This window comes from Gasterosteus aculeatus, chromosome 8 (assembly GCF_964276395.1).
Source record: "Gasterosteus aculeatus chromosome 8, fGasAcu3.hap1.1, whole genome shotgun sequence".
NCBI lineage: Eukaryota > Metazoa > Chordata > Actinopteri > Perciformes > Gasterosteidae > Gasterosteus > Gasterosteus aculeatus.
Genome location: NC_135695.1, coordinates 7,056,446 through 7,080,929, shown reverse-complemented (window position 1 = coordinate 7,080,929; position 24,484 = coordinate 7,056,446). Strand labels below are relative to the sequence as shown.

At 44.8% G+C, this 24,484-nt stretch overlaps 1 protein-coding gene across 4 annotated transcripts in view; it reads left to right on the top strand.

The window, feature by feature from the left end:
* Positions 1 to 24,484, top strand: part of pik3r3b (phosphoinositide-3-kinase, regulatory subunit 3b (gamma)) — a 142,647-nt gene that overhangs the window by 26,475 nt on the left and 91,688 nt on the right. For 3 of the 4 annotated variants that reach the window (XM_040183752.2, XM_040183753.2, XM_040183751.2), the window contains 2 exons: positions 20,188 to 20,259; positions 20,827 to 20,904. In XM_040183752.2, the coding sequence (XP_040039686.1) occupies positions 20,188 to 20,259; positions 20,827 to 20,904 (150 nt within the window). Of the gene's footprint in view, positions 1 to 13,166; positions 13,207 to 20,187; positions 20,260 to 20,826; positions 20,905 to 24,484 lie in introns of those variants that run through there. The other variant, XM_078107923.1, reaches the window with a different exon arrangement.

Below are 24,484 nucleotides of genomic sequence, written 5' to 3'. Positions count from 1 at the left end.
TCAGCTCTGGGCCGCTGTAGAAACACGGCGCTGCGACGTAGTGAACTCTGTGGAGAGAAACCGACCAGTATGCAGAAAATAAACGGAAAAACAATGTGCTGAACCTGAACACTACTCACTGGCCCTTCAGTCTAACGCATACATTTTTTGCAGAAACGTAAGAGCAAAACGTTCCGAGCAGCCCGGCCCAGCCGTTTACTTTACATGCACGAGTGCATCAGTGTGCGCTCGTCACCGTGTGTTACCTCCGTGTTCACTGGGAGTTGCATGTGTGTTTGTGACGTTGACCTCCGTAATGCAAAAGATGCCCTCCATCAGAGCAGCGTATGCACCACAAGATTTCCTTTAGCCTTGTGGAGTGTGATGGTGTGTGTGTGTCTGTGTGTGTGTCCAGAGGGTGTCCAGGGGCCCAGAGGTGCTCAGGGTTAATGGATGGAGCGCCGTACCTTCCACTGACAGCAGCTTAATAACCGGAGAGAAACACACACACACACACACACACACACACACACACACACACACACACACACACACACACACACACACACACACACACACACACACACACACACACACACACACACGGAGGCAGGAAGGCAGGCAGGGTGGAGAGAAAGGGAGAGAGCGAGAAACTGTTCACACATGGTTACCTGTTCTTTTTGACTCCATCCCCTGGATCCCACAGCTTCAACAACACGCCACAGAGATTCACTCCCGTGCCTCATGCACTGCAGTAGCATGTACAGATATTTAACTTCTAGTCTACAGCATTTGACATTGTGGAAGACCGTTCCTGTTGCTCATTGTGTCCCCTATGAGTCAAACATTGATTTAATCACAGGACTCTTTTTAGTTTCCTAGCCTGACGGCATAGAAAACAAATAATAACACTAGCACAGTGATGGAAGACAGCAGTTAAGCACATGAGGCAGTGAGGCACAGCGCAAAGATGAGCAGCAAAGGCAACAGAAAAAAGATCAGATCTTCTGTGAACTGTCATTGAGTGTGAAGTATCCCGCTGACAACATAAACGTTCTGCAAAATGAGATGAGCGTATACGGTGCAGAGGTGCAGAGCAGGAGACCTCTGAACTGAATCAAAAGCTGCAGAGTTGAACCGACGCGTGCGACGGGAAGATCGGCGCTAATGGTTTTAATAGTCCAACATCACCCTATTAAGACAGACACACACACACACACACACACACACTCTGTCACATATGACGGGGACAGACATTCCAAGGTTGTGTTGCAAGCTGCCCCCCCACCGCCCCCCCCTTCTCCCTTGCACAGAGATGTCTTTTCCACCAGGTCAGCATTAAAATCAGGTCTTAAGGAAAATGACATTAGGGATGATAAATGAGTTACATGTTTCATTAATCACTCAGCGGAAAGCGGTGCAGGAGGAGGGAGGGAGGACGGCTGAGGCGAGAGGAGTGAGGGGGAGACTGACGGAGCGCTCGCGTGCTCCTTTGGCCTCTCTTTGTTTGTCGAGGCGAGCGGCGGCGGCGGCGGATAATTTACGCGCGCCGGACGTAAAAGCGACGAAAAGAAAAAAACGGAAAGGGACAAAGTCAAACAGCGGCGAGGCTTCCAGGGAATAATTACATTCAGTCACAAATTCCATTCTGTCGTTGGTTGAAAAGCCCTGGCAGTAATTATGCCGGCTGAGCGCTCTCGGCGAGGACAACTTTGGCCAATTAGCGAGACGGGAAGCCGTTTCGGCAGCGAACACCTCCATTTACTCGGCTAACCCGAACCCTTGTTTGGCTTTGATCACGCACAGCCTTCATGAAACTCTTCACAGGCGGAACTATGAGAGCGACTTGTCACTGCGACGATGATTACAGCGAGGGGAGGTCCTCGCGTACGGCACTGCGTCAAAATGGGTTCAGGGTATTTTGGCAAGAATTCTAAATGAGTCCTTTAATTAAAATGCCCTTAAAGCTGATTGACTTGAGAAAATTCGAGCAGCACGGTTTGCTTTGACACATTTTAAAGTTCACTCGTGTCCGTGTTAATTGTCTCCCAGGGTGAAGAAATACCCTGAATTTACTTGGCATGATTTTAAAAAACCACTGTGCTGGAAAAAAAAAATAGAGGATTAGGCCCTATCAGTGCACACGTAGGCTTGTCGCGATATATTGATTTATCGCACAATATAGGAAAACGAGTGCGATCATTTTTGGTGGTGCGATGTTCCTTTTACATTTTAGTCGATCACGCTGTCCTCTTATCTGCTTTCATTGTCGGAGATATCCGACAAGAGCGTGATATCCATATTTTTTGTGATATCTACAGAAAATTAGGATAAAGTCCAGATAGACTTTGTTACAGAGCCGCCCGCCACCTTCAGCTCAGGGATGGAGGCGTTTTGGCTTTAAGCCGAATGAGAGAGGAGAGCCAAAACGAGCCGGTACGTCCACTTTGTTTAACAGTGACAGCGAAACCAGGCAACACAACTAAGCTAAAATCTCACCTAAGACAACAACCATCCTCCGGACTGCTCGTTCGCCTCTTTGGCCGTGAGATTGTTAGCGGCACCGGGCCGCTCCGTCTGTCCCAGCAGCCACGGAGCGCGTGGTGGTCTGAAGTATAATAATATCGCATATTGCAATAAATGTTTGTGCATTAATCGCACAACAAAAATGTGATATTGTCACAGCCCTATTTGTATAGTCTCTATGTTATCAGTTGCATCTGAAAACGTGTTTTTTTTCCTCACCTTTCAACTGCACGGTCTTAGTCCCGGTCTGATTCCACCAAAACGGCAACGTATAACTTTGTGTCAGGTGCTGAACATGAAGCGTGTGATGGCGCGCTGACGTGCCGTACTAAGAGATCACACACGGCGCCCAATATAACCTCAGCATGCGCTCACTCGCATTGAGCTGAAGAACAGCTGTGCGTATTGACTAACTCCTGCCTCTGTGGCGGAGCGCTCCTCCTAAACATGAGACTAGAGGTCGGGCACTGGGGACGTCCCAGAAGTTCAGAGCCGGAAGATGGCAACTCACACCAATTTGAAATCAGCTGGTCCACACCAAAAATAAATATCGGCTACCCCAATCCAGTGCATAACCATGTACGCCTGGCTCGTGCCAGAGGGGCCTCCATCTGTCGGCTAGTAACTCAATGGTGCTCAGTTGCAAGAGTATAAATCAGGCATAACCGCACCAAAGATTTAGCACTACATAGTGCACACTCTGCATGTGATATCGAGTCATCTTTTTAAAGCATTTAGCTTTCTCTTTTTCACTCGAGAGAGTGGAAATGCATAAGGACGTGGGAACTGTCGATTCTGTATTCGTTCATTTTGGGATTGACAACGTCATGCCAAACTGGCAACAAAAAGCCAACATTGATCTAAAACGAGGCCAAAGGCTAAAAGGAGGTGCAGAGTTGTCATTTGGTTCAATTTCAGTATCAAACATATTGATTTATGCAGGCCTAAGGGACATGGCTTTGGCTTTCTGCAGGTTGTCAGCGCCCAGCTCCGTCTCTAAACGAGGACACTATTAAGATTACCATTTAGATACAACACCCGGTGGAAGCACCCATCCTTAGCTCAGGAAGTTGGGAATCAGCTCTTTGAAATCCACCACAGCACTGCTGATACAGCTGCTCTTATTCTCACAATCCTCTATTCCAATATGTCACGCTAAGCAGATAATATCACCATGTAACTGCTGGTAACCTGCGTGAAATGAGCTTCATCTGTAGCTCGCTCTTTTCTGTCCTTTTCTTTTTGTTCTCTTTGCCTTTCTTGAATTTTTATTTTCCGGCTTTTTCTTTGAGACTTTCATCATTCTTTGGTCCTTTGTCTTTCTGCTATTTTCTTTGTTTTGTTTGATTGATTTTATTAGTGTATCATAAATCCTTTTCTCACCATCTTCCCCAGTGTCCTTGCCTCCTTTCTTGTGAGGGCCATATACACCGCCGGCCTCCCCACACGCAGTTATCTGCTGATCAGAGCAGCTGTGACCTGTCTGAGGTAACCTGTAAGTTTAGTAACTGCCAAACGGGGGACTACTGGGAGAAATGGGGAGTCCAGGAGGCAGGTGGGACAGACAAAGACAGATGGTGGCGGGGGGGGGGGGGGGGGGGTTAGAATGGAAAACAAAGAGGGGCGATAGCAGCAGCCTCTTAGTCTTATCTTAATTATGAACACGATGGCCGTCTGACAGTGACCACTGACAGACTCACACATCAGTCTGCACAGACCCAATAAACCTGCCTGACACTCCTAATCAGCTCATTTCCCCCCCGGGAGGTTGGACCGTGCGTGCATGCGAGTACGCACACGCTTGTATCACCCCGCAAGACCAGGTGATCAACGAGCACGAGGGAAGATGCTTTACAGTAATTGCTTTTCTTCCTCCTTTCCTGCAGCTGTCCCTCATTCCATCCTTCAGTGTCTGTCTAAGCCTGCATGCAACAGTAACACACACACACACACACACACACCAGTGCCGCTGCAGACCGTTTCAATGATTTCAATCAAGTTGGGGTCAAGTGTTTTCTAGCTGAACAGTAATAATACAGTCAGAGCCAATGAATATATTTCTACCTGAGGGTTATGGGGGTTTATGGCGGGACGGCATCCGCCCATCATAGATCATCTGGGAGCAGAGTTTGAACAAGTGACCGTTTTGACCATTTTGTGTTTTGACAGTTTTTTTGTCTGCATCTCTGCTTCATGGAACAAAGATGCTGCCGCATGCACACTGTGTCTTTGGTTGCTTCCCTGCTGCAAGGGTTGCAGCTTGGCACTCAACCGTGTCACTACCTGCCCCTTCGGCCGCGGGGGGGGGGCAAGAGGTCCTCCAGCACGCAGTCTTTACGGCTCTGAGATTAGCTGCCGACACGAACAGGTTCAGAAAAACATTAGAGGAAAGTAAAGTTCAGGGCTGGAGCTGGCATTTGACATTCAGCTAGCAATGTTCAGGCTTAAATATTGTCGCCCAGCCCCCTATTGTGTTGATATTAAATCCTTGAAAGGAGTTTAGTTGTTCCCGACTGTTTCCTATCTACTGTTTTGTTGCCCGTAAACAAGTTCATAGTGAACTGTTGTACGAACATTCCAGGATCGTAAAGGTGGAAACACCTCCACAGAAAATGTAGCTGTCATTTTGTGCTGTGTAGAAGTTCACTATCTCCCCTTTGAATGGGCCTTAAGCCACAAAAGAAGGGATTAGGGTCCGGCTTCATCCCTGTCATTGGCTGCACCTGAAATGTGTTTCCAGAGAATCCGCTCATTTTCTTTACGGTCCGCTCGGTTCACCCGAGGCGCTGTGTCTGCCCCCCGAATCACTTCCACACGGCTCCCTCGTTAGGCCGACATATTGCTCCCATTTGCAGCCAGAGTCATTTCAATTAGCTAATGAGAGAATGGGGGGAGGCTCAGCGCTCCGCTCATCCTCAAGGTTGCTGGACGGGGGGAGAGGGAGCACTTGGTCTAATCTACACTGCAGCGGTGATTACATTCCATCGCCGCTACCGGAGAGGAATTAGCCGGCCAGCTGATGTGGTGAGAGGACGGACTGCTGGGAAAGAGGTTCATGATCTCAGCGAAGAGCACATCTTGGTATCAAAACTAAAAGTCCAATGTGTTGAAAGGTCTGATTCATTCTGGATTATTTCACTACTGAGCAGCCCATCAGTAGGCCGGTGTAGCTTTCAGCAACATGACACATTTGTCTACTTTTGTAGGGGAGGAGGAGGAGGAGGAGGAGACAGTTGCTGTCTGGCTGTGTCCCCTCCAGCCGAAGATAAGAATTGTATCTAATACTGCTTAAAATAACGTTTTTCACATGGGCTGCATGCTACATGTCTGCAGATTTGTATTAAAATGTGCACACATACGGTTTCATCCAGTCAGTCATCTTCTATACCGATGTATCCTCAGAGGGTTGCTGGGGGGCAGCAGTCAATCCCAGTCAACATCGGGCGAGAGAGACTGGGTCCACTGTGTCTTTGCTGGGCTGACACCCGAGACAAACCACCACTCACACTCACATCCAGGCACCTGAAGGCGGTTTGAAGTCCCAAATGAACCCAATCCCCAGAGAGAGTCTTTGGACTGTGGGGGGAAGCCGGGCAGAACCCACGCAGACACGGGGAGAACAAGCAGACGCCTCACGGGAAGGACAGCGGGTGGTTCTGAACGCAGGGCCTTCTCGCTGTGAGGCGACAGTGCTGACCACCACTCTGCTGTGCCGCCCATGCAAATGTGCTTCCATTTTTAAACATTTGAAATCTCCTCATGAACGAATGCGCTTAGATGCACGAAATTGACTACAATAATTCAAAATGTGTTTTTACGGTATTGTAGCGAGACATTAATAGGACATTAGCCGTGGAGAATGGATGAACTATACGAGTGCTCTGTTTTACAGCGCGCGTGTGTGTGTGTATTTGATCTCTAGGCATCCATGAATGTCTAACACAACTAAATAATAAAATAACACCGCCGAGCCCAGATGACTCCATCTGTTGTGCTGCTTCCCTGCTGAGAGGACAATGAAGCTTTTCCTTCCTCTACATTTTCCCATCTATCTCACTCTCAATTTAATGGCCCATCGGCCGGCCAGACGAGCTCCCTAAAAAGATTAATCCACAGCTCAGCCGGGGGGGAGATTGAGTCCACGGAAAAGAGGCTGGAGCTCCTTAACTGTACAAGGCTGCCGGTAGGGCAAATGTAGATTTATTGAACCGCTGAGAAGCAGGTGTAATGGCCTCCTGCTACACGGTGGATTTCGTGGCAGGTAGCCGCTGCTTGAGTTTGTTTGGGGACCCAAAACCATTTCAGTGGAATAGCAGCGGAAGAAGGATCCATTTATGTGCTCTGTAATGGGACATTCTACATGTAGTGAACAATCACCTGTCCATCGACGGGCCGACTCGGCTATACAACAGTGTTAAGAGGCAGACAAGGCTTTTTTATGCCTCAACTGGTGCTGAAATATTTTTCTACAAGGTTGAAAAAGAAAAATGTTTGAGTGCAGATGCTGGTGCCGAATATCCTTGGAGACTCGACCACCATCTCCAGCGCCATCGAGCGCGGCACTGAATCGCTGCCACATTTATCAGATCCACTCAGCAGGCTCAAACTCCCGGTCTCATGCTATTCGGGTACTGAGTGAATCTGTAATTATTTTCCAGGGATGGGTAAAGACTCACATTATTACCTCGATAGACCTCCATGTTTAAGTAACCAACATCAGCCGCCCGATTCTTTCAGTTTCTTCCTCTCCCAGTGTGCCCAATTCTGGGAATCGACTGAGGCGTTGCAGACGAGCGCTCCACTGCCCCCCTGGGTGACACAACGCAAGTCGCGCTGGTGTTTACTGCGGCTCCTCTGTTTTTTCATCGGCCTTTTACAGGCTGTTTTGGACCGGCTGCCTACACAACTCTCACACTTCCCGTTAACACACAGTGTGCAGTCATGAATATTCATGTGTGCGCTCTCCAAGGTGCAGTGACTCCAACGTAGCGCACAGCTTCTTTGTCTGCTGCTGCTGCTGCGGCTGCTTTGTTCTCACCTGTTTGCCGTCTCACAGCAAGACCCACCCGCCCGCAGGAAATATTACAGCCTTGGATCCGGTTATGAAAGGTCACAGCCTGCCTCGCAGGTATGTGCTGTATGTTTTGTGTAACGTGTGTGTACTCCGATCACATCATGATGAAATGAATTCCCTTGCGTGTTCCTGCTATCGCAGTTTTGCATCAAAAACACCCTTCAGAAAACGTGTTCTAAAGGTATGTGCTCAGAGGTGTTTTCAAAGCAAACCTTGTTGATTTGAAATTTGAAAAACTGACACGTAATTTGGTCAGCTAGTTATACAGCTAGTAATACATAGCAACAGTTTTGATCGTTTAATTATTTACTGGTTTCCTTGATTTTGGCAGTCTCTTTAAAAGTGTGTATTGGTCTGAAAGAACAACATATTTGGAGAAGTGAAACAGTTTATATATTAGTACATGATTAATCAAACATATTAGTTTCAGTCTGTAAGCATTTTCAGTAATGTGCTTGCCACGATTCCTCAAATAAAAAGCTCCTCTTCAAGTAAAGGCAGAGTTAGTGGAAATATAACCGTTGTGCATAACAGCAAGGTAAAAGTTAAGCGTGGTGGACTTACCTTTCTTGTGAAGGCTCAGCTTATTACATTTAGAAATACATACATTTTGGTTCAACAACTTAGCCAATTATTGTATATGAATGCAGATTTTTTTTAGTCTTTAATTGATTTCAGTCACATGTATCTTGTTTTCTTTGGTCACTGTAAATTCAACCTCCCACTTCCTGCAGGAGTTTCACATTAAAAGTCTTTCGAAAAAAGGCAGGATTTGGCCTGTTTTCAGGCAAACATTCTTTAGGGCGGAGCTACCTGCTGATTGACAGGTTGCTAAGGCTACTAGAGCAATGTACAACGGATCTACGCCACTCGCCCACAGTCCTGATATTAAACTAATATTTCTTCTACACTCTGTTACTTTCTACCCTGTAACTCAGTTGTGCTTGACCATGTGACATTGACCTTTGTGCCCAAAACATACTGCCTGTGTGTAGTAGTTTGTTTTGCAGTTTTATTCTATTAAGCTATTTTTATCGCTGCAGCTTTTTCAAACCTATCCTTTTGAACAGCAGCTTTTGTCTTTTTATTGTTTTACAGTATCCAGCTACAGAATTCTGGGTAGTGAATGAATCGTTCATCTTGTCGGCAAACACCAGCTGAATGTTTTCATATTATTAAAATATTGATATGTTCGGCTGTGGCGGAAAAGTAAATGTATCCCGAAACACAAATACACATTATACAAATGTAAAGGGCATGAATCATGTCCCTTACTGACAAACTGTGTGGAACGATGAAGAGCGTGTAGCGTCGCTCACATTAACAAGTGAGAGAAACAGAAGTGTCATAGTTCCATCACATGTTTCAACTGGAGCTCTTTTGATTACGTCATCCGATCGCCTGCAGAATCAGCGTCACCAGCTGTTTATCTCAACGCAGCCAATTCCTGTTATCATAACAGTAGTGGATGGAAACACACATTAATCTGCACTTTGCCTTCTCGCTGTGAAGGAGGCCAACAGCAATCTGTCGGCCAGACGGAGAGGACGAGGACTGTGTTCATGTGAGAGGGGAATTAAGACACAGTGTATTAGACGTGAGCCACTGGTGTACTCTGACTGACATCTGTAAGGGCGCAGATGTTCAATAGTGAGCGACTTTGCCCTGCTAGAAACTTCTGATCTGCTGTACGTTGGTGGGTTTTAACATAAAATAAATAAATAAATTACATAAATGATGTTTCTAAGCGTTATATTGAACACCACCAGGTTCTAAAAACAGCCGCTGCCTGTGCAGTTTGCGTGTGTGTGTGTGTCGGTAACTATGTTAATTTATCTTTGACAGAGATTTGTCTTAATTCTGCCTCCGTTAATGAGCTTTGTTTCTACATAAAGAACAGCAGATTGCCTCGAGTGAAGATCTGAGGCTCTCTGTAAGCTTTGTGTGTGTGTGTGTGTGTACACACGAGGCCAGCACACGCTGCAGTCATGTGAACAGTCCTCGTCAAATATTAATGCTAGTCGCATTTATCAGCCCTCAGCTGCTTGTGGTTTTCCGCCCTGCAATTACTGTGACATTATTACCGTATAGGACGGCTCACTATAGAGGATTATAAACACTTGAATTCATTTGCTGGCTGACACTCAGACTTAAGCTCTGAGTTTACATGAGGAGGACCGTCCACGCCGTGTGGTCTCTCTGTGGGTTTCTCACTGTGAGCCCGTTTCTTTGTTGTGTTTTTCTTTTTTTACCAGGTTCATGTTTTATTCATTTTTTTTCTTAAATATTTATTTCTGTTATTTGAGTTATATATCTGGTTACAAAGAGAGGACTGGACTGAACAGCACCCATAGGTTTTTTGTTAGTTGTAACTTGGTTCTAGTATATCAACCAATGATTGCGTCTATTCCAACTTTAGATTCCTCCCCTCTGCCACAGACGTCTATTGTTTTTCCAAAAATCCAAAAGAAGATCAATGAGCGCTGCTCTGCAGAGATCTAAATCGTAGTGTTGGTTGTCTGTCGGGTCGCCGTGTCACATTTGAAGTAAAGTAATACCAGCATGCGTACATGTGTTTTGCGTGTGAGCAGGAGTGTTTTTCTCTTCTTTCCCCACCTCTCTCACGTGATTCATCTTCCCCTCCTCTTTGTTCCCTCTCCCGGCATCGAGCGTACATTGTATTATGTTCAGAGCACTCGCAGAGAACGCTCTGGAGAAATACCCCATGCATCTTCTCATTTGTCCTTCAAGGCAACCCTGCACCGTCCACATAAATACAGGTCTTTTGCTGCTTTGGGGCCCTTCTTGTGCTTCAGTGGAATGCAAGTGAAAATGGTTAAAGGTTGATGTCCGCCGTGCACATTTGTATTCATGAAAAACAACAGGAATCCGCTGAGGGGTATTTTTTGAGAGCGTAGTGTTGAGATATCATTTTGTTCGTGTTTAGTTGTGAATGCACAGCAGCTCCTGTGCTCCCATTAATGTATCACACAGACAAACATTGTTCATGCATATGCACACACGCTCGGCAGCATAGTGTACGTTATGGAAGCATCATTTAACAGGAAGGTTGTGGTCTTCTGATCCTGAGTGGTGGCAATTATCGGGTGTATGTATTCGTCTCTCTTGCTCTTTGTCCTCTCTGCAGTGAGCAGTAATGGTGTAGGAAGCATCCAGACGCTTGACTTATAGAATTAAACTGCTGTTGTTCTGCCAGTTTCTCATATTGACCACAAAACCCCCTGCAAACACCAAAATCAACTATTTGGTGGTATGTTCTGACTTTCCATCCCTATTGGTGTCCTCTCTATTTCTTTATTGAGACCCCCTCACAAACATGCTAGGGTCCAAAATAATAACTGATTTCTATTCCAAACCACTCTTCCTCAACGTCATGAGGTCAAGGGAAGTTGTACCAGAGAATTCAGAAGGATTCAGGAAAATATGTGTATGTGCCTTGTCTGCTCCAGGCAAACTACATCATATATGGACAACAGAAAGGGCGTCTACTGGCGTAGGCAACAATAGTGACGAGAGGTCCTCGGCAGCACGGAGCTGCATGTCCGCCGCGGGGAGCTAGAAGCCAATGTCTGAATCTGAAATTTGACGGGCGGAGGGAAGCAGCGCATTAAAGCAAATACATCTTGAGTGTTATTATTGGAAAAACGTTGTCACGTGCGATCAATTAGCACTCAGCCTGCAGGTATAGTTTCTGGAGCATCAATACTTTTGCTATGGTTACTACGCGTTTGAGCGACAGTTTGTGGGCGGTCACCTATTACATGGTTTATTTATCAGGTCATGTTTTTTTTTTTTTTTTAAATCTTCCCTGGCTGGCTGTGTTAAAAACAAAGAATTTCCACAATAGTTCACAAACATAAGCGCGCTGTGGCCTGTACTTCGCCCTCACTCCGGGCTCGGCCCCTCGGCCCCTCGGCCCCACCTCTGCTTGGCTGTGTCGCTGTGTTCTCATTTATTCTCCCAGTTGTTGGCCAACAAAAAGGCCGAGGCATGACGGGAGTTCACCAAAGAAAACAAGTTCAGCCAAAGGCAAAAGCTCGAGGCAGAAATGTGCCAGAGGCTACAGTTGCTACACACACACACACACACACACACACACACACACACACACACACACACACACACACACACACCGAAACGTTGCATTCTTCTCTGTGCCGAATGGAAAATAACATATGCACACATAAATTAAAATGTATGTGCGGCTGCTGCAGGCATACGTGCATGGAATTGTGTGGATTAATGTGTGATACACACCATACACACACTGACACACGCCGTGTGGCTGGTTCATGCTTCATGACACAAATACATCAGGATCCAACACACACAATGGGGCTTCTTTTCTTTTGTATTTGTGTCATTTCATCACCTCTGATGTCTGTGTGTGGACCAAAACCTCGGGACTTTTATATGGCGTGAGAACATATTTGTAGTCAGAGCATTCTTCAAATCGAGAATGATTTGAAAATGGAGAATAATTGGTAATCCCTGGAAAGTGAGAGCAATAATGAAAAGGGGGAGGGGGTGCACGGACACTTGCATACATTGCAAATACAATGCGTAAGGTTAGTTAGGGTAAGACTTTTTTGAAAATTTATGACATTTATGACACAAAAAAAAGTGTTTTTGGTGTGGGCATTTTGCCATTGAAACCCTTGAATTGTCTGTTTCCAGGTTAATATTAAAATCAGCGTATGGTTGTAGTTGGGAGCTAAGAATTGTTACCTGAGGCTCCTCACAAGTATACAGGTACAAACGTAGTATGTGGCTGTGCATACGATCCACTCTCATAGACTATTATCTTGTGATGTCATAACTTTAGCCAGGAGTAAAATGACCACAAAAACACACACACACACACACACACAAATTGTTCATTGATCTGAGCGTTGTCGAGTTTACTCCTAAAGGAATGCAAAGAGAGCCACAGATCGATGAAGGCCACTCAGATATCTCATAGCAGCGGGGGCCATTATGCTATGAGGGGAGGCCCACACACACACACACACACAGTGTTGAAATCAATGAGAGACACTCTGAGGAATGCATAAGCCGTGTGCCTGCATCCGAGCATTAGAAAAAAACTCTTTGCTTAAATGTATAAACGCACACGCTCATTAATTTAGGCGAAATTAAGGCACTAACTCACCATAATCTTGAGAGACTACTATTGATCTGCACTGTTGAACCTTGGCTCTTGGCTTAGATTTGAGTTTGAACATGTCTGCATCTGAATATGAAACTCTACTCTAACACTTAAATGCACAGACATTTTGTCCAATGGGGTCTATACCATCCAATTGTATGGTTCAAACCATTTCTCAAGGCATCTTAAGCTCATCAGTAATATCTTCCTGTGCATCTTATTGTGTTGCATTCCTAATTTTACTACTGGCGGAAAAGGTGATGATGTTGAAAGTCATTTGATGAGGTGCAAAACAAACAAACACTGTGTAAAAAAAACAGGATACAGAATGAGAGAACACCCCCGTTGTACACAAACAGTTGGTTTCTCCCACATGTTGCGCATAAGAGGCCATCTTCAACCACTTTTTGTTGGATGGAAAAAGACTCAGTTATGGATCCTGAAAACAGAATTCAAGGTATCACTCAAATTCTTGATTCCCTTAAATGTGAGCAATGAGACTGAAGTGTGCCGTGAATTGTTGGACAAATGTCTTCCAAAGTTGGTCTTTGGAGCAGGATACTTCCTGGTGGTCTCCTGCAGGTTGGCTGCTGGGACAGTTGACTTCCTATCAGGAGGCAGGTAGCCACTTGGCTAGCTCAGAGCTAGCTCAGCTAGCCTCACTCAAGCTTCGTCTATTCCAGCTTTAAAGTGGCAGTAACCTTTTTTGTTTTGTTGTTTTCTGGTATTGCTGCGCATTGCTTTTTAGTCTCTGTAGCGCCTCGTTTTTGGTTTCCCCGCACATGTCCTGTTGGGTTCAGGCCCAATGTTCCCAGGAGCACCAGTGACGGGCAGCGCTCCACATGCTCGGAAGACAAAGCTGTGGGGAAGCTCCGTTAGATTAGATGAATGAGAATCAGTGACATGTCCTAACCCGCCATCAATAATGTATTCAAGACCCCGTTGAGCAGAATGGTGTTTGGTGACGGTGTGACGGTGAGTAGCGGGGAGGGGGGTCCACCTGAGATGATAAATGGGAGGAAGGACAAAAGGGGGATTCGAGGGACTCTGTAGATGCAAAGATTAACTGCTTTGATATTCGATGAATAATGTCTAGGTGGAGAGAACAAAATATTGAAAAATAAAGTTTATTTCCTGAACAAGCGTTGTCTCTCTGGTGTCCCTGTCTCCTGTCCACTGGCAAAGGGCTTTTTCGACAACTGCATTTTCACACGCAGTGAAAAACTGATAAATGTGACAAGTGTTTTCTCTGACTGATTGCTTTTCAGTCAATTTCAGTAGCCAAGTTCTGTTATGATACGAGCCCAGTGACTCGTGCCTGAAAACCTACAGTATGATTTGGAAAATGTCTGACACAAATTGAAAGCACGTTGGGGGAGATTCATTATAATCACTGAGTCACAGCATGCGGTTTGCCTTCGCCGGCTGATTGGAAACGCCAGTTTCACATCCCAGTTTGGTGCTGGGGGAGGATGTTCATAGGTGCAGTTTATGTTTAAACGTTTGAAGGAAAGAATGCCGTTGATAGGAGCCAGTATGCAGCACTGATCCCCACACCCAAAGTCACACACCTCATTGGAGGCTTCCCCTCTGAAGGTTAAACCTGTATAACATCCATCTTTAATTGAACTAACGCACAACTTACATATCTTACGTTTGCTCTACAGTTGTGGTACGTTTCTCAGAGCAGCCATTAAATCCAGATACTTATTTCAATGAGGATGCAGATGAATTTATTTGTTTACAATGTGCAGTTAAAGGCCCCAAAGCAATCTTTGACCAGTTGCAGTCAGCAAACAAGCTGAGTTTACGAGCTTTTTATCTCATTTTTCAAAGATGCAGTGTGACAATGGCCTACAGAGGCACATCACTCAAAACACAATGAAATGTATTTTTTAAAGAAAGGTTTTCAAACCTTTTTATTGTTTGGTCAATAATCTTTTTTAAAGTACATAAACTAATGCAGGAAGTTCTATCAACATGTACTGTGTTCAGATTCACAACATCTTTTTGCATTTTGATTATTTACTGTTTTCTACTGTCATTTTCTACTGTCTTGCGTGTTTAACTATATTGCATATGAAGTTCTGCCTAACCCTGTTTGTATGTGCGGATTGCATGGCATGAGTAACTGCATGTGTCTGAGGTCCTTACCATTTTAATGTGGACTGATGTTGGCTGTCTCCCTTTGCCAGAAGCCGTGAACAAAGAAAAACAACAGATGTGATTTCCAAAGTCGAGGCTATCCAAAGAGAAATGCATACGTGCATCAATATGTGTTCAGCCCCAATGGAACCTTGCATCAAATGTGGGAAATGCCACTTTCAAACTTGGAAGATGGATGTAATGTGCATTAAAGATGTGCATTGAGTATCTGCAGGGTAACACAGCAGTGTATGTGGTCGCAAAGCGAGACAAATGGCTTGCGTTTGTTTGTGTACCAGACACCATCTGTAGCATTTAGCTCGTGTCTGACAGCTGACGCACCCTGAATGTAAATCTTCCTTTTTCCCCATCAGAGGCGTTTAAGTCCGTTATCTCACAGGAGCGTATGCATGTATGCTGATGTATGCGCATGTGTGTATCTGTGTCAGAGTGCGTGCATACAGTAGGTATGCCCGACTGCGCTGACCTCGTGGCCCCTGGCGGCCCGTCGGTTCCCCTTGGGAGCAGAGAGGCGGGGCTTCCTCCGAGTGAGAGTCTTTCATGGGTGATTTGGGCCAGGAGGAGATGGAGGATCAAGGTTCCTCCGCGCTCTTTAAAGCGGCTCAGCTGGTAATATTGCCGCTGCAGAGGGTCTTTTTTCTCCTCGCTGTTTAAGATTCAACGCACACGAGGGAGAGACTTCAGGCTGTTTGGACCGACTGGACTGAAGAGGCAAAGCTTCCAGCATTGCAGGCTTGTTCGGTCTTGAGCTACTCTGTCATTGTATTCCAGTTGCAGTCGTTTTAGATGCATACAATGTGGGTTGTCTTTTTCTGCACTGAAGTTCGCCCCGGCGACCAGATAACCGCGACCTCCTGTTGTAATTGCTCTGGCGCAGGCATTTGGTGCCCCCCCCACCCCGCGATTGACAGACTTTCTAGAAACGTGTGATTGTACGGGCAAATCCCAATCGTTTAACCAGCGCATCTGCTGTGGGATTCTTCATTGTAGCCCCTTAAATTAAACAGCTTGCTCTGCTAGTTGCGCACATTGGAAATCGAGTAAACGCAGAGGTTTTGGACTGCCTTGCAGTACACTCATAGCACAAGTTCTCAATTATTTTTCAACTATATTGACTGCAGCAAACCATGGAAAAAGTGTTTCCTTCAGCCTTTTGCTGTGATGCTCAGATGTGGAGCTGACTGGCTGGAGAACAGTGGAGAAGAGGAGGAGGAGGGAAGGGGAAAGGCACCATACGAGTAAAGAGGTCGTCCTTCCAAGCCTTCACATTGGTAACCGGATACGGTCGTCACGCTCCGGCAGCCCGCAGGTCACCTCAGCTCTCGCTCTCATTTTTACACATTGTCGGTCATTTTTAATGCTGTTCAAGAACGGGCAGAACTAGTTTGCTACAGCAGAGAAAAAAGAAAAACATTTCAGAAGCTCAGGGGACATGGGCATCGCGCGGGGACTCTTTGAAACCATGGTCGCTTGATTTTGGGGCCCTGCGGGACCCACAAAGGCTGTCGGTGAGGAGGAGGAGGAATCCTTGCAACTCCTGTTCTAGAAACGGGGAGCGCCTCCTCGCTGGAGAGCCAACTTCGGTTGCCTCTGGAATCTGTGCTGCAGGAGTTTAGGGTGGAACCTGCAGTGCTACAGATGGCGAGCATTAAGAATAACTGTGTGGCCAATTTTCTCACTGGTAGGTTTGTTTACTTACATAGATCAAACACAGGCAACAGTGTAAGGTTGACTGTTTTAATCAGTCATCATAATCAGTAAGTTGTCCTTTTAAAAAGAGCTTGATAATTTCTGTGTAGTACTCCCATCAGTTGGTTCAAGTTCTGGCAGCACCTTTCAGTTATTATTAATGTAGCTATGGGAACTATTTTATTTTTGTATCGTCCTGCCAAGACCTCCCTCTGCTCTGTCCAGTCAGGGCTGGAGTCAGCTGCCCCCTGCTGCCACAGCGCGTTACTGCTGCCCTCCCGGACGGAAGGATACCTATGAGACTTTAAAGAGAGACTTGAGATTGAAGATCAAACTTATTATGTCCTATATAAAAACTATATGACATGAATTCCCCCGTTCATACTGTTTAAATATTTTACCTCAATATGATGTATTATTCATCAACATTATAAGAGATGCAGATCTGTATCTATGTAATGCAGACCTCGCAATTTAAAACTGCTCTTTTCATCCTCTGGTTTTTCTTCAATGTTGTGTGTGTGTGTGTTTTATCGGTTGCTATTGAAAAGAGAAGCGGTTCACTGTCTACTTTGTAATGCCAACTTTCTCTGATCAATAAATCATTTTCCAAAGCCGCGGCTCGGAGGCCACAGCTGTCCGCAGGGGAACACAAGTCCCCCCCCCCCCACCACTACTCCCCTGCCCCCCTTTTTTGTGAGTTTCCATCCCTTCGACAGCGGGCAATGGAATGTGTGTTTGCCAGTAAGGTCTAAGTCGTATAATGCAACGGAGCGCGCTTTAACGACGGAACACCTTAGTGATGGAGGACACACACACACACACACGCTGTGCGATTACTTCTTTGTCCCTGCCGGCCCCTGCTGTAGATGCAGAGTCTTTACTGCATGTTTGTGGCGGTGTGTGTGTGTGTGTGTGTGTGTGTGTGTGTGAATGTGCTGCGGGTGGCGTGTTGTTGCCTTTGTGTGCGGCTCCATACGTGCTCTATAGGAGCCGGTGGGAGGCTGATCTGCTGCAGAGCTGAACGAGTGCTCAGCCTCATAGTGCCTCATCTGCGGCTCCTCTTTCCTCTCTTTTGTCTTCTTCTCCTCCGTCTTCGCTGCTGTCCTCTTCCTTCCCTCTGTTTTATGTTTGACACTTTCTCTTCTGTTTTCCTTCTTTCGCTTTGTCTTGTTTTGTGTCTGTCCTCTTTAGCTGCGTCCTCGTCTAATGTTGTTTTTCTGTCTTTGTCTCCCATCCTTGTCTGTTTTTTTTCTCCTTTATTTCCTGCGTATTTCATGTCCATTTAAGTATTTCTGTCTTTTTCACTTGTTGTCCTCATTTCTGTTTTGTCCTTCTCCATTGTCCTCCTCTTTTCTTGTTTTGTCCTCCATGCTTTTGCCCTCCCATCCCTTTATCTCTGATGTCTCCCGCTTCCCATTCTTACCTTTGTCATCCATCCTCTTCTTTTCATCTTTTTCTCTTCTTTTCTCTTCATTTAATTTTTTGCTCCTTGTCTTTTTTCCTTCTCATCGCCCTGTCCTCTCCTTTTCCTCCTCTTTGTCTTTTCAGCTGTCCACTCCCCTCCTTTCCTTCTCCCTCTCCTCTCCGCTCCTCGGGGTGAGATATTGCCTCTGTGATGGGTTGTGACAGTGACGTTAATGGAAGCACTGTACATTTAACGACCTTTATCTCCAGAATTTCCTCTTCCTCTTTTATTGCTCGCAGACACATGCATGCACATACGCACACAGACACACACATACAAACTCGTGACACAATAGAAAACACAACTGGTACAGCGGACAGGTCGGGACACCTGTAAAAGCAGCATATATGTGTTTGTTGTTGTTTCCTCAACAAAAGATTAAAACAATTATTTGCTTGCATGTTTTTGTGTGCACGTTCGAGGCAGCCAGCCTGTGAGCATCGAAAGACAAGTTTCATTTAACTCTGCGTGACTGTCACTCGGCACTGTGTGTTTTGTGATACGACACAACTGTCAACAAAAGAGCGAGGGAGCGAGGCTGAGAGCTGGTGAGTAGGAGAGAGAGATGAAAGTCATTCTTAAATGGATGAAAGAAGCAGAGATGAGAAGGACTTGTGGAGGAATAGCGGCAGGACTTGAGTGAGGACGGATGGAAGTAGCAAACATGAGCAGGTTATCAACGAAGCACTTGTAGAGACGCTGTACTAGAATGGAAGGCCACATTATAATATGCGGCAACTATATGTTGCTTTCGGGTTGGTATTGCATCCAACAATAGATATATTTCTATAATTTGTAAACACTGATGTCAATATGGTTTTGTACAAGCATAAACCATCTTAGGATCTATCTCTGTGCAGACAATGTCTCGTTCTCTCTCTTCTTCTGTTTAACTCTCTGAATGTTAACATGATGGAATGTGCTTTTTCAGTGGTTGTAGACAGGCCTGTGCATACCCCTTCCCCATGGATTAATAAGAACATGCACTATTAATAATCGTTCCATTCCATTAGAGTTGTTCCATCAATTACAGGTTTTATGTTTGTCAATGTAAATCATTTAACACATCAATTTGGTCGTAAAACTGTTGTTAGCAATAAGTCAATATGTAAATGCACGACTGCATTTGTGCAAAGTGCCCAGCGAGTTGTAAAATGATACATACTCTGTGGTTTAAATCAAAACAATTGTTTACTTTAAGAAATACAACTATGTGAAAGTGTGATTATGAAAGTGGATCTGGTGTTATTCATCAATTTATTCCCCTCAACACATTCTGCTCTACTTCATTATTGGCACTGTTAAGAACTGTTTAATTGGGATTACTATTGGATCCCAATAGTGGCTGTTAAGACAGCTGCTGCTGCAGCCTGCAGTCTGTTATCAGCCTCCACATGTTGTTTAACCTTTTTCACATCCACTAGTGGATTCGCTGCAGGCTGCAGCAACTGCCCAATATTGAAATGTATGCAGATATCTGATTATTTTCAGGGCCAGTTTTGCCAGTGCAGAATCCGATATCTTTCATTTCATCGGAGGGCCCCCGTCGGTTTAGTTTCCATCTGCAGAGTTCACATGCAGCTCTAATGCTCAATGTTTTATTAATTACTTTGACATGTGAAACTGTCTTCCAGATGAACCGTGTGTGTGTGTGTGTGTGTGTGTGTGTGTGTGTGTGTGTGTGTTCACTAGTTGTTCAGACAGTAGTACACACTCCCTGGAGGGGAAACAGTCGCACAAATACTCTGATTCAATTGTTTGAATGTGTGGAAATGGCTCAGCAAATGCTCGTGGTCTCACAGGTGTAATAACCAGTAGAGCAAAGCACCTTTCCTTTTCATTTTAATGTTGTCGGATGATTTCTGGTTCCAATTTATTTCAAGGGCAATTTGAGATAACGATCTCTTAATTATTTTTAAATCAATACATACAATAACGATATTCTTTCATAAATATGTTGTTTAAAAAAGTTGAAACATTAAAAGTTAATTGTGTACTTTATTGTACATCATTAATAAATGAACATTGTTAGTTGTATGGGGAAAAAATCATAAAGGGAACCATAGTTGTTGTTTTATGGAAATGAATAAAACATGATCTCTCTCTCTCTCCCAGGAATGGAGGCAGCGCTTTCTGAAGCGGCTCCTGTGGCTGTATTGAGACTCATTGAAGCTGCTGAGAAACACGGTGAGAAAATACAAGCAAACTACAGATGTGTAGCAAGCATTTACAATAAAGGAACATTCAATTGCCCCTTTAAAGCGTAACGACTGGAAGCGTGGGGCACGTAATCCGCCTATTTATATTTCTAAAACTTACTAATGAACAATTTTTTCATAACTTGCACACGGACAGGACTGGAAACAATTTGCATTTGAAGTAGCGGTTGTATATTCAGTACTTCCAGTACAGCCTCTCTCACTATAAAGCACACTGCCAGATAAGCCGCAAGCTGTCCTTTTTTCTTTATCGATGGACAGTATATTGTAGCAGTACTACGGACAATATACAAGATGTTGATTAGTGATCTTTAGAGGTGTTTGTATGTGTTTGAACTACGGGGTAGCAGTTTCCCCCCCTTAATTCCAGTCTTTGTGCTAGGCTAGGCTAAGGACGTATGTCTGTATGTCACCTTTCTTCTCATTTTACTTTTGGAAAAAACTGTTATTCCCCCTCACGCCCCCCCACCATTTAGGACCAGGAAAACGCGTTTTCAGACACCCAGCTGACTTCCTCCCTCCTTTTCTCCTGAAGGTTTGAGCGGCGAGTGTCTGTATGGAGCTCCTCCCTCTTCCGGTGGACCCCTGGAGCTGCGTGAGGCCCTGGACTCGGGTACATACTTGATGAAATAAGCAGATTCATTGAAGAACATGTTATTCGGCGTCAGAATCTTAAAAAGAAAACAAGAGTACCCTCTTGTTCCTTGGTCTTTCTTGTCTCGTCTTTCACCTAAATTATCTCAATTTAGTAGCGCTTAAGCTGACACTGACTGAGAGCACTTTGTCGCTTTGGATAAATTAAATGTAGTGCATAAACTAGATTACTGACAAAAAGCCCTCCTGCAGCAAAAGGCTTTGGCATTTAGAGTTTATCAAGTTGTGTGGATATCTGCGCTGTAACTGAAGGAGCAACAAGTGGCTCAACGCAAAGAGCTCAGCCTCATCTCCTGTCCCCATCTTTGTACTCAGACCAATATAAACTCCTGCTGACACCCAACCGGGTCGTTTTCAGTCCGCCGCGGCTGAAAGAACCCGGAGTCGCTCAGCCCAAAATAAAGTTTGCCAAGTTTGAGTTGAAGTTCAGGTGTGGCACCACCAGGGAGTGCTCTGACTCCGTACTTTATTTTTGGGAGTGAGGCGGGGAGCTCACAAAATCCGACTTCAGACTCCACTCAGTGGATGAGAGAGCAGAGTTGGGAGGGAGGGGAGGAGGGACAACAGCATTACAGTGTATATGAAAGCGTATTTTTTGTCCAGGCAATTAATCCATCCCTGCGTCATCCGTTGTCTCCAATCTCACTCTTGAATGTTGGTAAAGTACACAACCACTTATCGTAATGATTCTTTGTTTGGCTCTTGCCGCTCAGAGAGACCTTAAAGTAACGTTTCTCTAAAGGATCCATAATGTCTCCCTCGTACCCGCAGTGCAGCTCACTTGTTTGCGACCGAGGGAAAGAACAAAAGTTTCTGCGTTCGTAGTGTCTTATTGCAGTCGTACCAAGACGAGCACACATACTGATTACCACGGTTTTTGGTGGTGATGCATCATAAGCGCTACATGGAGCACCAAGGGGAATCAAGCGGACTGGGGCCGCTCCACCCGGGTGTTTCCCACACTGCTTGTGTGGCTTGCACCAGAGGAAGATGGACAACTTGTGCACGAGCCTAAGGGTAGTAACATAATTAGTTGGTTAGTTAAAGCACCCTTTGATGGTTAATCTCTGTCCCACGTTTGCAATTTTTCGATTTTCAACAGTTTGAAAGATATAATTGGGCCAGCTTACTATAATGGAAACTCCTGCATCAAGCTGCATTACGAAATTAGCATTTCTTTTTTTAATGCAACTTTTTTAGGCACTCCATTCTCATTTTGAATTTCTATAGTAAATCACATGAGCTAGGAGAAGATTTGAAGGTTTTTCACCAATTGTTTCAATTGATGGTGAAAGAGACCAATAAGATCGTCTTTCATTGTATCTGTTCACTGTTTCTTTACAATAAGGACGTGAACAATGCATTGAAAAAATACAGAACCTTTGTTACCCCCCTTCTACGGTACTCTAATATCGAGTTTGGCTTTGAAGGCATTTTTTGGATATCATGTTGTTAGAAACAAACTCTGCCTTCAGTTTGTAATTATGTTACAGATGAGTTCCATAAATTCATACACTGCACGGAAAGTGACATTTCCCCTTCTAAATGTTTCATCAAGATCAGGATCATGAGACCCACATTGAGAATAATTGAATTTTCCTGATATTTTTCTCAGTGAACATCCAATTTTCTCCAGAAAAACCGTCAGCAGTTCTGCAAATCCAATACAGTTTATTGAGCATAAAGAATAGACTTAGGGTACAGAGTGCGCGCCCATACGAACACGCACGCACCTGGCTTGCTTGGGCAGTGGTGGGAGGTCAGCGCGGGGGCCAAGAAATGCACATTCTCAAAGTAATTGACTGAAAGGAGCTGACATGGAGGCACTCAGAGGAATTTAACATGCAGGCTTGACACGCAAACCCGCGTATACGTTGAGACGGGGAGGTTGCCGCATGAGAGAAATTCAGCCGCAGTCACACTGACTTCATGCTCAGTAGCTGAGCTGATGGACGGGGACAGATCCTATGGAATATATATGAAAAGCAGTTGCTTGTGTGGAAATGTGTGCTGACGTGTGTGAAAAGTTTGGTGTGTATGCTGGTGGGCAGAGGGGGATGCGATGTGTGAAGGAGGACAATGGAAGGAGCAAATAGAGATACGAAATCTCTACTTTTGCTGTTGTCTCATTGTCAGAATGTCAGATGAATCAATTATCCCTCTGATTTTGTGGCAGTTTCAGCTTGGTTTTCACTTCTTTCTTAAGTATATTTGTCTCCGGCACCACATTATCTTACATTGACGCAATCAGTTACATCTGCGCACTTCGGACTATATCTTTTTTCCCCGGTTAAGCCTATTCTAGTATTCTACTCCATGTGAGTAATGAGAATGTGGACTTCAGTAATGCTCTCTTAAGCCACGTAAGCGGGGTTAATAATGCCTTCAACTACAGAGTTCCAAGTCTAACGGGGGCTTGTGAACATCTGAATATTTATTCGACTGAGTTTCTGAAGATCCTCTCATTTTCAATAAGGCCACCCCCCTCTTTCCCCCAAAAAGCAAATAAGCTTTTGGGAGCATGTAGAATGACGTGAGATACTGTGATGGATGACCTGTATCAGTGTTTCATGGATCATTATTGGAGCATGATGTAACATCAATCACTCTGCAGAGAGGATCAGGGCTGCCGCAGTGCTCTGCTTCTTTGTTGTGTGTGCTGCAAGAGTTACGGAATAATGTTACGTAACAGGGAGTTATTGCATTGTACACATAAACCTGGATGTTTAGCATATCCTGCTGAAGTTATCTGCATACGTACAGTATCATTCTATCAGTGTGTGTCTTTTGTTTGTCCGCCTGTGGACACGCGCATGCGCGTGGGAGACGCACTGGCTAGGAATGCTTTTGAGAACATTACCTCATCAAGTGACCTCCTGTTGGTACACGGCCCAGACGTTGCCACGGTGATAGCTAGCCTTTTTTAACTGGTTGATTCTGTCGTGCCCACACATCACTCAGTGTTTTGGCCCTGTGTGTGTGTGTGTTGTAGTGAGTGATTACACTTCTATCTCTGTGAGGACGTGTTGGATAGTGAGCAACAATTTGTGTCACTTTTTCATTTTATTCAAGTGACAAGTGAGAATAGTTCTAGGTATTTTTTAAGCATAGTTCCTTCGACCTTCTGTACCCTTACAAAACTTCCTTCATAGGCTATTGGAATTTTAAGTGCTATTTTTTAATTGGTGTAACTTTATTGAGTTAGAGAATACTTTGTGGCAACGTGTGTTCTCACGTATGGAAGTATGGAAGTAAGTATGGAAACACAAACGTGTGGGTGTTTGTGTGTCTGTGTGCCCATATGGACATTTTAATCAGATTGCGTGCATCTGTTTTGTTGTCTTGTGTCTGTTTTCACACTTTGACCTTGTTGGAATTTGTATAACCACATAGATGTGCTAACACACGCACACACATTGTGCAAACTTGTCAGGCACGCAGTGGGCAGTCTCTGTTTTGGAAACAATGACTCATTTTGGTTGAGACTGTAGCAGAATAGACTTTGTCTTCAACAGAAACTGTATACCCTGACATACATA